General features: G+C 39.3%; 1 protein-coding gene across 2 annotated transcripts in view; it reads left to right on the top strand.

The window, feature by feature from the left end:
- The first annotated feature begins 1,056 nt into the window (after nt 1-1,056).
- PRMT3 (protein arginine methyltransferase 3) overlaps nt 1,057-13,967 on the top strand; it is a 110,083-nt gene continuing 97,172 nt past the window's right edge. For both annotated transcript variants that reach the window (XM_024558755.4, XM_024558754.3), the window contains exons 1-8: nt 1,057-1,266; nt 1,539-1,674; nt 3,247-3,329; nt 4,729-4,778; nt 6,841-6,943; nt 7,913-8,072; nt 9,572-9,716; nt 13,860-13,925. In XM_024558755.4, the coding sequence (XP_024414523.3) occupies nt 1,239-1,266; nt 1,539-1,674; nt 3,247-3,329; nt 4,729-4,778; nt 6,841-6,943; nt 7,913-8,072; nt 9,572-9,716; nt 13,860-13,925 (771 nt within the window). In that variant the 5' untranslated portion in view covers nt 1,057-1,238. The remainder of the gene's footprint in view (nt 1,267-1,538; nt 1,675-3,246; nt 3,330-4,728; nt 4,779-6,840; nt 6,944-7,912; nt 8,073-9,571; nt 9,717-13,859; nt 13,926-13,967) is intronic.

The following is a 13,967-nucleotide window of genomic DNA, read 5'->3' as shown; positions in this document are numbered from 1 at the left end:
GTTCCTACCCATTTGTAGAGTATTCTTAGCAAAGGTCTGGAGGTGGAAAAATGATGAGTCCAAATAAAAGGGCGGAGGTTGGGGCCCACGGTGAAGGGTTGGGTTGAGATAGGACATTAGGCAGGATTATGTAGAGCCTGGTGGGCCATGGTAGCCAATTTGCTTTTATAAACCTGTGTCAAGAGCATGCTAGCCTCTGGAATTAGAGTTTGGGACATGAACCTACTGAATTACTGCTGCCCACGCCTGCAGTCTATGGTTTGAATAAATACTGGGAAGGGAAGAAAGAGATGAGACGTGGGAAGGTTTGTGCTCTTCCCACACAGCAGCCAAAATGTTACTAAGTTCCAGGGGTGTCCAACCTGCAGCCCTTGGGTCCCATGCGGCCCAGGATGGCTATGAATGCGGCCCAACACAAAATTGTAACTTAAAATCTTTTCTTTTTGCTCATCAGTTTTAATTAGTGTTTATGTATTTAATGTGTGACCCAAGACAACTAACTCTTCCTTCAGTGTCGCCCAGAGACGCCAAAAGGTTGGACACCCCTGTACCCATCTGACAGTATCACTCCCTTGCTTAAAGACTCAAATCCTTAAAAAGCCCACAGAACTTTGACCCCAAGTGGTTTTTAGTACACCCACACTGGCTCCTGCAGTTCCCTCTCCGCAACTTTTACCCAACCCGGATCAGGGAGCCCAGGAACCAGAGGAATCCCCGCCTCCTGCCTGCGTTCTGCCTCCACCACCACCAGAGGGCGCAGCGGCAGGTGTCCCTCCGCGAACCTAGAAGGAGGGAAGCTCCGAGGGCGTGGTGCGGACTGCAAAACGACCGCAGCGTCTCTCCACCTCCCGGCGCAGGGCTGAGGGCGAGGACCTCCCATTATTTTAGGAAGCCCTACGACAAGCAAAACACGTGACCAAGCCTCAGACGCTCAGATTTCTCATTGCTTAGTAGCCTCGCACTGCTTTAACCCTGCAGCGAGAGGAGGACGCAAAGTCTGGCTTAGCGCCCCGCCCACCCAGTCACGTGACCAGCACGGGGTCTGAGGACCGGAAGCGCTCGCTCGCCAGCGCGCGCGTTCTCGCGTTTCTAGCGCTCGTGAAGTTCCCCCAGCCCCTGCCTGGCTGCGCGCTCCCGCGCGCTCCCGAGTCCCGGTCACTAGAGTTCCGTGGCATTCGCGCGCGTTTCTCAGCCGGGTCCCCGCCCCCTGCACGCCGGGTTCTCGGGGCACCGCAGCCATGTGCTCGTTAGCGTCGGGCGCTATCGGTGGGTATCCCCGGCCCCCCGGCACCCGGCTCTCCCAGCCCCCAGGCCGCGCCGCCGTGGGGCCGGTGAAAGACCCCTTCCACCCCGTGCGCGCTCCGGGACGCGGAGCCCAGGCGGTAGGGCCTTGCAGGGAGGGTGGGGGAGGTGCTGGAGGGGCCGCCGGGGAGCGGGACGCGGGCAGCGCTCCCCCGCTGTAAAGCCTTCTCCCCACCCTCCTCGAGCGCTGGGTTCGCCCTGGCGTGCGGAGCGGATCTGATCGTTTGCCTGTGTAGGCGGCCGAGGCGCTGTGGCGGATGAGGAGGACCTGCCAGATCTGTCGGACAGCGGGGACGAGGCCGCCTGGGAGGATGAGGAAGATGCCGAGCTCCCCCACGACAAGCAGCAGACCCCCTGTCTGTTCTGTGACAGGTTCGTCCAGCTCTGCGCGGGGCTCCAGCCCAGAGGGCCCGGCCGCGTGCGTCTGTGTGGTCAGCTCGTCTGCAGCCAGAATGGCCTGCCCTCGAATTCTCCAGCCAGTGGTCTGGAGTGAGGGCTTGTTGAAGGCCCTAAGTGGTGTGGAGGGAGCAGCCCTGACCTGCAGCCAGGTTGTCTTCGACGGGCCTCAGTTTCCCCGTGTGTAAAATAATAGGGTTTTGGACTGGATCTGTGGTTCCCAGATCTGGTTGTGCACCTTTGTCACCCTAGACGCTTAAAAAATAAAACAGATGCTGAACTCTGCACCACAGCCCTTCTAAGTCACGGTCGGGGTCTAGGAATCTTGTATATACAGGCACTGTCTCAGGTGATCGTGATGAGTAGCAAGCGTCGGAGTCACTGTCTCAGGGCCCTCCCGGCTTTACCACTCTGTAATTCTCTGTCAAGTAGAGAGCTTCTCAGGTGTAAAACTTCATTTGACCCATTTAAATGAAGGGTAGGGGCTCCCCACCTATTGAAGAGGAAGGAATTGATCCCTTTTCACGTAGGTTAAAAGAGACTGCAACACCAATACCTTTTCAAAGTCACAAAGCTGTGGTTTGCCATATCCAAATCCATGCTCTTCCCACTTAAAATTCTGCCTCTTCACCGCAACAAGCATTGACTTTGGCCGCTGCCCGGGCACACGGGCATGAAAGAGGCCTGGTTGGCATTGGCCAGGGTTCCTTTAATAAACATTTTCCAGTTCTTCTTAAATCTGGGCCTAGTGCTGGTTGCTGGTATTTTAGCTCCTCTTGATTCGTCATTGTTCTCACGTGCAGCCTCCTTTGGGTGGGTGTAGAATGTCTACTCATCCTCGGCTGTAAAATTTACTGAACGTCAGGATGTACGTCATTGTGATGGGCTGTATCAATACCGCAAAACTGACCTATCTTGGTAAGTGTGTGACGAAAGCTAACCGCTGCGTCTGTGCCAGGCATATAAGCTTCTCTGCCGTGTATTCCTACTTCGTGTCCTTCAGTTTTGTGGGTCACATAATAAAAAGAGGCTTGTTCCTCACCATGTCTGACGTGCAAGTACTTTAGGAACACTACAAGATCACTTTTGAAGTAACGGCACTGTGGGGCTATGCCGGCTGTAAAATTAGGTTTGATGCTTTATTTCTGAAAGCAGTTTGAGCTCTGCCAGTTCAAAGCCTCCACAAGCAGAGCTGACACTTAGAGGAGAAAAGAATCTTACCCAGGCAATTTTCATACCTTGAGAGAAAAAGGATCTGTCAAAGGGAGTTCTACTTCTTAAAATTCTCATGATAAACTCAATGCTATTAACGGGCAAGTAAATTACCTTTGACATTTAATTGGTAGTTGGTTTATTTTAATAAAATGGAACTCAGAAGTAAATTCCCTTTAGAAGTTCTGGGTCCTTGACATCTACAGATGTGTTTGTTTTCTCTTAATGGGAAATAAAACTAGAAACTAGCAGAGGCGGGGAGATGTATATTTAACAAGAGATCAGTATGTAGACTTCTTGGGGACGTTCTCATGAAGCTGTTCCTTGGTTTTTCAGGTTATTTACCTCTGCTGAAGAAACTTTTTCGCACTGTAAGACTGAGCATCAATTTCATATTGATACCATGGTCCATAAACATGGTGAGTATTTTTTGGAATAGGAAAATTTTAGTTGTGAAATTTAAGTTTCAACTTTATATTTTTCCAGCCTTTCCTTTTATAAACAAGCCCAATGCAGTGAAACACATAGAAACAACTGATTTTTGACACTGGCCTTTGAAGAAAGATTAAATGTCATTCTTCTAGATAAGATTCACTGTATTTAAACTTTCATTGACGACTAAAAAGGAAAAATCTGGGCATGGGATTGCATTTTTATCATGTTAGAATATGGGAGAGCAAGCATAAAGGTGAACTTTGGAAAAGGGAGATGGGACATTATGAAAAAAGACAACTTACCAGGTAAAAACACAACATGAACTTCAAGGCATACAAGCTTGAATTTTATAATGAGTTTGGTAACAAAGTAGAGAAAGGATTGATGAAATTAAGGTGGTAAGCAAAATATTTAGATGACTTTTTTGAAATTTGTATTTAAACATACCTTGTTCACAATTAAAGCCTTCCACTTCTTTAAATGGATGTAGAAGACCTGCACTATTCTACTAAAATTAACTAAATACAGAATTGTGTTTTAGGCCCCTGTATTTGTTAACAGCTGGAGAGGGGATTACATAAACGTGTGGTATAACATGTTAATAAGTAATGAATTTGGGTACAACTTCTTTTATAAGGCACCGGTGACTTAGTCTCAGTGGACTTTTTTCGTGTTTTTCATGTGCATTTTTAAACCGAGTTGGAATCATACTTTAGATATAACTTGGTATTTTTTTCTTTTACCAAACATGGGATTTTGTGTGCTCTGATGCATACAAAGCGTTTTGTATGCTGTAATGCTCCTCATAACAACATCTCTCAGGAGGAATAATAAACGTTTGGATAGGCTGTTGTTTTCCCTTGTTTTAAATGACACCTCATTTCTGGAAAGATATGAGAACCAAATAACAAGCCTCATTGTTTGCAATTTGCATCATTTAATTTTATATTAAAGCCAGTATACTTTGTATACTCCGTATCCTGGCAACATTATAATTTGGTAGGAACCATGAAAATTGGGGATGAAGAAACTTTCAAGTGTAATTAATATTAACTGCCCAATACTTGGCCAAGTCTGTGACCTAATTTTCCTGATTTGTATTGTTCTTAGAAATGAGAAGAATTCTAAAAATTAATTTCCCGTATTTCAGAAATGCAAGAAAAACAATGAGAGAATTGTCATCTATGCTGGCTGTTTCTCAATTAAAATATTAGATGTATCAAAGTTGCTGTTTCTAGTTCTTAATAAGAAACTGAAAATATTATAAGTTGTAGTTTAGAGCACAGAAATATTTTATTGTCTCTCAGAAAAGCCTCTACAGAGCAGGTCAGTTAAATAAAGCTCGTGTTTATATATGTGAATTGTCTTTTTTTTCCCCCTCAGGGCTTGAATTTTATGGATACATTAAACTGATAAATTTTATTAGACTTAAGGTAAGTTGGGAGCTTAGTTTATAATTTTGCTTTGAAACTAAAGAAATGCCACAACCAGTGGTGATTAAAAGAATACAAGGAACTACGATACATGGAACTGCTTTAAATTTGTCAGTCTTCACATTGGAATCATGGACATAGGAAATGCCACAATATATAGTACCAACTATACGGATGCACACCATGCTTAATGTGTCATTTTTTATAGTATTTTTTTATTGATTATGCTATTACAGTTTTCCAATTTTCTCCCCTTTATCCCCCCTCCACCCTGTTCCCCTAACCCTCCAGCATTCCTCCCCCCTTAGTTCATGTCCATGGGTTGTACATACAAATTCTTTGAGTCCTCTGTTTCCTATGCCATTTTTTATCTTTTCCCATCTATTTTATGCGTACTAATATGTTTAATCTTTCCTGTACCTTTTCCCCCTATTCCTCCCTTCCCCCTCCCCACTGAAAACCCTCCATGTAATGTCCATTTCTCTGATTCCGATCCTGTTCTGGTTGTTTGCTTAGTTTTTGTTGTTTTTCTTTTCTTTTAGGTTCATTTGTTAATAGTTGTGAGTTTGTTGTCATTTTATTTTTGATCTTCTTTTTCTTAGATAAGTCCCTTTAACATTTCATATAGTAAGGGCTTGGTGATGATGAACTCCTTTAACTTGACCGTATCTGGGAAGCACTTTATCTGCCCTTCCATTCTAAATGATAGCTTTGCTGGATAGAGCAATCTTGGATGTAGGTCCTTGCCTTTCGTGACTTTGAATACTTCTTTCCAGCCCCTTCTTGCCTGCAATGTTTCTTTTGAGAAATCAGCTGATCGCCTTATGGGAAATCCTTTGTAGGTCACTCTCTCCTTTCCTCTTGCTGCTTTTAGTATTCTCTCTTTATCTTTAATCTTGGGTAACTTAAGTATAATGTGCCTTGGTGTATTCTTCTTTGGGTCCAATTTCTTTGAGACTCTCTGGGCTTTCTGGACTTCCTGGAAGTCTATTTCCTTAGCCAGATTGGGGAAGTTTTACTTCATTATTTGTTCAAATAAGTTTTCAATTTCTTGCTGCTGTTCATCTCCTTCTGGCACCCCTGTAATTTGGATATTGGAACAGTTCAGGTTGTCCCAGAGAATCCTCAGCCTCTCTTCATTTTTGGGGGTTCTTGTTTCTTCGTTCTCTGATCCAGTTGGATGTTTATTTCTTCCTTTTGTTCCAAATCATTGCTTTGAATCCTGGTTTCTTTCTTGTTACTGTTGGTTCCCTGAATATTTTGCTTTATTTCATTTTGGGTATCTTTCATTTGTTCTTTCATTTTTCGACCAAGCTCGATCAGTTCTGTGAGCATTTTGATTACCAGGGCTTTAAATTCTCCATCAGATAGGTTGGCAATCTCCTCATCCCCTTGTCCTGAGGTTTTTCTGTGTTCTTTCATTTGGGCCGTATTTCTTTGTCTTGGCGCACCAGTCTGATTGATTTTTTCTTTAATTCCTTGGTTGTCGGAGTTCCATGCAGTTTGATTTTCTGGCACTTTTGATTGTTTATTGGTTTTAGATTGGTCGTTGTCCTCCTTTTGGTTATGTGGGGAAGCGAAGGGTTTCTACCTATGCCTCCATTTTGGCTGGAACTCCTTAATGTGTCATTTCTAACTGCATCTAAGAGATGAATCAGTGTTAGATAAAAAAAGTAATTCAGAGTCAGGTGATAGGAAATACTGATAGCATTTTTGTAAAACTAGAAGTAATTTCTGGTGTGATATCAAGGACTATGGTGGTTCTCTTTATTCTGTTGTTCAAATATTTCGTTATTTTTTCTGTTCTATTCAAATGAGTGTTTTTATTGTCACTTATTGTCACTTCTTCCATATCTGAACACTATGAAATTGTGCATTGAAACCATTGATGAAGCAATCATCCAACCAAGTTAACGAAATGATAGTTGAACATAAACTTCTTAAATAGAGATTTTGTGTAATGTAGACGTGATTTCCTTTCTGTTTAATTTTCCTAGTTTTTGCTAGGGGGATTTTGTGATTATATGCTGTGAAAAAAACATGCAATTAATTTTACATCCAGAATCCTACTGTTGAGTATATGAACTCCATATACAACCCAGTGCCTTGGGAAAAAGAAGAGTATTTAAAGCCAGTATTAGAAGATGATCTTTTACTTCAATTTGGTAAGTGAACACCCTTTGTGGACTATTGTTTCAGATATTATACTATACTTTAAAAAAAATGTAAGTAAACTCCATTTCACTTGCTCAGATTTCATTAGTTTTTCCCTACTCCCCCCTTTCTGTTCCTAGATGTCCTCTAGGCTACCACAGCACATTGAGTTGTCATGTCTCCTCAAGCCTTTCTTGGCTATGACAGTGTCTCAGGCTTTCCTTGTTTTCCATGACCTTGACAGTTTTAAGGGGTACTAGTGGAACAGAGACTTAAGGTGGAACATGATTTGCATAGTTCGCAGTATCTTCCCAAGAAAGTATTTACTGCAGAGGAGATGTTCACTTTCAGTGGAGAAATCCAGCCGACACTGCTGCAACCAAGTGATCCAGGCAGGTCTGAGTTCGAATCTCAGTTTCTTCCTTATGCAGCTGTATACCTTTGGGCTAGTCACTTAATTTTTCTGAGATTTATTTTTCCCATGCCTTAATTTAGGGATAATTATTTACATCTTAGGTTTGTTTTGAGGATGACCTGAGATGTAATGCATGTATTTGAAAGATAGGTGGTAATCAGTAAATATTAGGGTTTTTCCTTCCACTTTTTTGTTTCTTCCTGGGTTTGGTTCAGTATAATTAATGCTTATATATGTGTTTAATTTAGCCAACTAATGAAAAACTTAGACTAACAGCATGCTCTTTAAATTCAAATTAAAATAATTTGAATGTTATATATTTATTTCATTTAAAGTATTTTTGCCATTTTTTTCAGTTGGCTGCCTGATAGGCAGTTAGTGTATACAAGGTGGGGGAAAAACTAGGTTTACAGTTGTGAGTATGAAAAATAATACAAGAAAACATTGTATTTTGCATACTCACAACTGTATACCTACTTCTGCCACACCCTGTATTTATTCCTAACTTATTTATATGTCCTTTGTTGTTATAAGATGGCCTGCTAATGTCCATTTATTTCTTTAGATGTAGAAGAGCTTTACGAACCAGTGCCAGTCCCAATCTCATTCCCCAATGGACTCAGTGGAAATACCTGCGTTGTTGAAAAATTGAAACACATGGAATCCCGGGCACTGTCTGCTGAAGCTGCATTAGCTAGAGCACGTGAGGATCTGCAAAGAATGAAGTAATTTGTCAGTCTTACAAAAAATTAATTGTTTAGACCTAAAAAATAGTACGATTAGTAATAAGAATATGGTAAAACATTTCATGTACTTGAAAGTACATGTAGATATTTAATGTTAGCCTATTAAAGATATGCAACAATATTTTATACATTGTGGACATTGTTAGCATAAATTCTGTAGTTTTTTATTTACTTATTTATTTTTAGAGAGGGGAAGAGAAGGAGAAAGAGGAGGAGAGAACTATCACTGTGTGGTTGCCTCTCTCGCGCGCCCCCTACTGGGGACCTGGCCCCCAACCCAGGCATGTGCCCTGACTGGGAATCGAGCTGGTGACGCTCTGGTTTGCAGCCCATGCTCAATCCACTGAGCTGCACCAGCCAGGGCAATTCTGTAGTTTTAACTCTTCTCATATACTTTATAGTTTTATACTAATGTTAATTGTTCTGGGGAGTTAAGTGTTTTCATTCTTTGATACTGCCTTCCTTTGAATTACCTTGTTTCTAGTAGATTTCTCCATTTTACTTTTCCTCTTCTAGGCTTTTAAGTGGTGGGATTAATACTTTTAGGTTTGGGTGAAATACAGGATTAAAATGTTTGTTTTTGAAGAATCAAAATGTAATTATGGTACACTATTTAATCAGGAAACCAGATACATAGGATGGTTTTTCCATTGACTAAAATAGTATTCTACTGGCTTTGTACTTCTCAGAGTTTAATGTGCATGTAAATCACCTGGGGACCTTGTTAAACTGTAGATTCTGATTCAGGAGCTCTGGAGTAGGGCCTGAGCTTCTGCATTTCTACCAAATATTTCTCTAGCTTTACCTATTGGATTTGTGAGTGCCTATTTGTTAGTTTGCCAGAACGTTCAGCAGAAAGGATAGTACAGCTGCTTATAGTTCCCCATCCCTGTTTCTGAGATTATATGCTGGGTAGCCCAGTAACCACCAACAGCTATACTGTCTGTGTCTTTGCACTTCTCTCTGTGCATACTTATAGATTTCAATATGTTGTCATCAAAGGGGGTAGTAAGTTATAGAGCTGGAGTGGGTGGTGTTTGTATGTGTAAATCTCAGTTTGGGTCCACTTTCTGCCCATATAACCCTTCAATGAGATAACAGGTTTTAAAGAATAAAGAGTTGAAATACAGTACTACATTGATTCAGCTACTAAAATAAGGTTTCGGAATATTTAGAATAATAAAGTGGAATAAAGGTAATGTGCTTATTTTACCCAGTTGAAAGATGGAAACAGCAGTAATCTGCTGTTGGCAGTGCTTTCGCGGTTTGCAGAGGGATGCTTACAGCTGGGTTTGAACATGCCATTGCTTAGGATCCAGCAGGGGGAGCTTTCGGTTGCTTAAGGCAGAAGGTGCTTTAGAAGGCTTGTCATACTGCACGCTCCATTCCCACCCCCTTCTTCTTCTTCAGCCTCTAGCCTTTCCTTTTTTCATGGTCTAATAAACCTGTCTCAAGGGTGTATTTCAAATTGATTACAGACAATTTGCTCAGGATTTTGTGATGAACGCAGATGTCAGAACCGGGTCGGCATCTTCTACTGCCATTGCAGACCTCCAGGAGGATGAGGATGGTGTTTACTTCAGCTCATACGGGCATTATGGGATACATGAAGAAATGCTAAAGGTTAGAAAAGAGCATAAATGCACCAAATCCATACTAAAGGAAAATTTTAATAAAACAGTTTCTTAATACATATGCTGTAGAACTGCTTTTTTTTGGATAACTGCTTTTTAAATCTCTGGTGCTTGATAGCTCATCTTGGGTTGAAAAGATTGTAGAAGCATCAAAGTTATTTAAATTCTGTTTAAGATCATTAATATTAATCTTTGTTATAGAATCACTTTTACTTTAAACAGAACATAAGCAAAAAATTATTGACAATTTTAGTCTTCTCAAGAGCAACTATTAAATAGGAACTAATTATACATTTGTCTTTCAAAGTACGAAGGAAGTGACTAATTTAGTATTTTAAATAGCTATACTGACTTCAGTTTGGGCAAATAATTCTTTGGTACAAAATTTTACTATAAATAATTCTCAATTGTTATGACATAACTTTTTTACATTTGAAATCATTGATACACAGAGCAATTTTCTGAATTGGTTAAATCAGGTATTTAAGTTTGGTTGGCTTTAATTGTTATAATAGTAATGTCTATATAAAATACAAGTAGATTTCTAGTTATACCTGCCAGTTGTACATTTTATCATGTATTATATTATCGATTGTAAAATAGCAAGAAATAATTTTTCAATTCTGTAAACCTGAAATTCTCTTAACTAGAGTAAAGAATGTTGGAATTTTAAAATTACTGAAAATTTTAGATGTTTATTTGTGAATTTTAGATGCCATTACCTTTTCTTGAAATGAACAAACAAAAAATTCCCTCGTAAATGCCTCTTCAAAAGAATGTTTTATTTTATAGAAGCCGTAAGACTGTGTTCCCCTGAAACATAAGCATTTAAAATAACCTGGGGATTAATAACATGTTTATTTTTGTTTATTCGGTTTTGTAGACCTGAAGAGGGAAGGTTTGCTGATTAACAGTAATTGTAATTACCTAAGGCCTTTTAAAGCAGTGCCCTGTCATTTTCACTAATGACGTGTCACGGTGGTGCTTTTTGTTGTCACTCGGGTAATGGCGTCACATGACAAATAACAGTTGTAAGTAATACATTAAGTCCAGAGTGAAATCGTTTAAAATAAATGGACTTACTTAGGTTTTTCGTCAAAATTAAATTAATTTTGTTGTCTAGAATATTTTCTTTGAAGGAGTTAATCTAAGCCTGCGTTTGTCATTTTAAATCACCCATCAATATTAATGCCAAGAACCTTTAATGCCTTTGGTACAGAAATTGTGTTGCATTTTTCAGAAAGGTAAGGTTGAGGCTCCCAGGAGACAGTACATGTGACTGTCTTCAGCACACTCACCAGGGAAGTCCACCTTGAGCACTTATGTCTGGCACTCTGTCCTGGATGCTTGTAGCTAGGTAGCAATAACTAAAAGACCCTCACGCTTGATCGTACATGTTTAAGTCCTTTTGATGTACCCACTACACAGAGGTTTAAGTTCCAGCCTGAAGCTTCCAGTGCTATGTTTTCCTCTTTAGATAATCATTCTAAGAATTCTTATTAATATAATTCTCCATACCTTAGTTTCCCTTAGCTGCTATATAATGTGATTATCTCTCCTTGGAGATGACTTAAGTGTTCATAGGATATATGGATATATTCCATTCAAAAGGAGCTGTTTGTCCATTTTATATTTTGCTAAGTTATGTACTGTAGGTGAATATGAAATATGCCTTATATATTTCTTCTGTTTCTTATCAAAAACATTTCTTAGCACAGTCTGTTCATGTTTCTGCTACTATCAGAACTCACCTGATCTTTTTTAATAATTTAAGTTGAGAAACCATATACATAGATCTTATTTTTCTGTTTACAATTGCTGGCGTTCAGACGATTTTTTTTTTTTTAATTCCAGAGATACAGTTAATAGAGGGATAGATAACATGAACTTTCAAAATCCTTTGCCACTTTGTTTTTCTGAAGAAACGTCATTGTTGACTAATGTTGTAAATCTGAGATGTATCACTCTTTTTCTTTTTTTTTCCAAGGAGAACATTGTGCATTCTCGTGAACATTTATCACGAATCATAGTACCATTAGTTTTCCTTTACTGCATTCTTCTCATTGTGTTGCAGCTGACTCATGCATCCTGTCCATTTTCATGAGCCTATACATTTAAAACATGTCATTTATATATGTAAAATTTATAGCATATAACTTTCCTGTTGTCTTTAGTCTTATTCTTAAAATTTTTTTATATTCATAGGAATGATTTCATGATACTTTACCAGTCTTAGAAGATTATCTTGCTTTTTAGTATTGGAGCTCTAATTTTATTTTTTCTTGATGTGTTTTTCTTGGTGTAATAGGCTGGTGCAAAATACAATTTTTAAGTTTCTGTTTATTACCTTATTTTGTATTGAAGTGTTAGTCTTGTTAGGATAAGTTTTTAGAAATGGTTACAAGCGGTAGTCTTTTATTTGCTTCTATTTTCTTATCTAGTGAAATTTTCTTTCCAAAGTTCAGTTATTGAGTTGAAACTGCTCTAATGCTCTATGTTAGGTGTACTTTGGATTTCGCTGCGCCAGGGTGAGCCTGTGAACAAAAACAGAGACATATAGAGAGAGCCTGGGTGAAGGATGGTAGCTGAGTGGAGCGGCAGTGCGTGAACTTAGGACAGGAGTTGGGATGCTGATGATTTAGTCGGAGCAGTGGTGAAGCAGTGTGATTGGTGAGAGCTTTCCAAGTGCCTGCCTTCCTAACTGGTGTTCACCCCTTGTAGGTTTTATTGTGTCAGCGAAAATCACTGGTTATGGTATAAGAAGAGTATAAAAATGTATGAAATGCTATGTATTTTAAGTGTTAAAATTAGTTAATATTTATAAACTTATTTAAACATTACATTTTTTTAAAAGTAATTCTTAAAATCAGGGAAAGGTTTTTTTTTAGAGGTGAGAAATTATTTTATTGGTTCTCAAATTTCTCTTTATTTTTTAAAAGATTTTATTTATTTTTAGAGAAAGGGGAATGGAGAGAGAGAAACATCAATGTATGGTTGCCTCTCCCACAACCCAGGCATGTGCCCTGACTGGGAATTGAACCGGCACTGCCCTGGTTCGCAGGCTGGCACTCTGTCCACTGAGCCACAGCAGCCAGGGCTCAGGAAAAGATTTAATAAACCTGATTTAAAATTTTGTTTTTAAAGCCATTAATAATTCCAGCAGAAAGCATGAAATCCCCCCCCACCTTTTAGATTCAGTAATGAAATAGAACAATTTGTCTTTTAATTTGACTCTTTCTTAAAAAATTTTTTTTAAATCCCTATATTGGCAGAAAAACATTTACTGCAAATTTTACATTGCAGTATTTGGTGTAACGTTTTTTTTTATATAGTGCAAAACTAGAATGCCCAATCTGAGATATTTTTGTCATACTCATTTTACTCACTTGACAACAGAGTCCTTTGCGTGCTTTGCTGTCCTTAGGTGTCTCAGCCGAGTTAATGTAAAAGGGAATCAGCTCTGTCCATGAACCAGCATAAATGTTGGCATTCGGTGCCGGCCTCGGTTACGGGTCATGTGAGATTCCAGAGTGTGGAAGCCTCATAATGTGGGCGGCAGGTCTCAAATGATTTACTTTTAAGCTTATGGGCTTTTAAGCATCATCTTCTTCTATAGACATTTCTAGAAACAAAACAAGATAACAAATCAGATAGGTTCTGACAAACGACTTTCTTAGAAAAACAATTGAAGCTTCATTTTTCATATGTAACTGTAACTTTACGTGTACCTGTTTTGGTTTTTTTTCCTCCAGTATTTTAATGTAACTCTAATACAGGGAGACAGGCTCTAGATTCCAGGCCCTATTTAAAGGCGCGAAATATACTGTTCATCTTATATTATCTTTAACTATCAGTTGAAGTCATACGATAATGCATGTCAAGACAAAAATGTGTACATTTTAAATAGCAGATATTATTTGACTTTCAGTGATGTTCTTAACCTTTTTGTGTGTGGTGTTACTATTTCTGTTCTTACAGTTTTCTGTTAAGAAAACTAAATTAAGCATGGTTTTTCAAGCAAAAAAAATACCTATGGAAACTAGCAATGTGTGATAAAATAGCAAATAACTTTCTGGAACATTTTTTATTAGTTTAGATTACTCTGTAAACACGTTTCCTCTTTCCACCGTAGGACAAAATACGAACAGAAAGTTACCGAGATTTCATATACCAAAATCCACATATCTTCAAAGACAAGGTGAGTAGCAAAGGCTATTAATTGTTCATTTCATGTAGTTCT

This window comes from Desmodus rotundus, chromosome 5, assembly GCF_022682495.2.
Source record: "Desmodus rotundus isolate HL8 chromosome 5, HLdesRot8A.1, whole genome shotgun sequence".
In the NCBI taxonomy this organism is placed as follows: Eukaryota; Metazoa; Chordata; class Mammalia; order Chiroptera; family Phyllostomidae; genus Desmodus; species Desmodus rotundus.
Note: the sequence above shows the minus strand (reverse complement) of the source record. Positions and strands in the feature narration are given on the sequence as shown.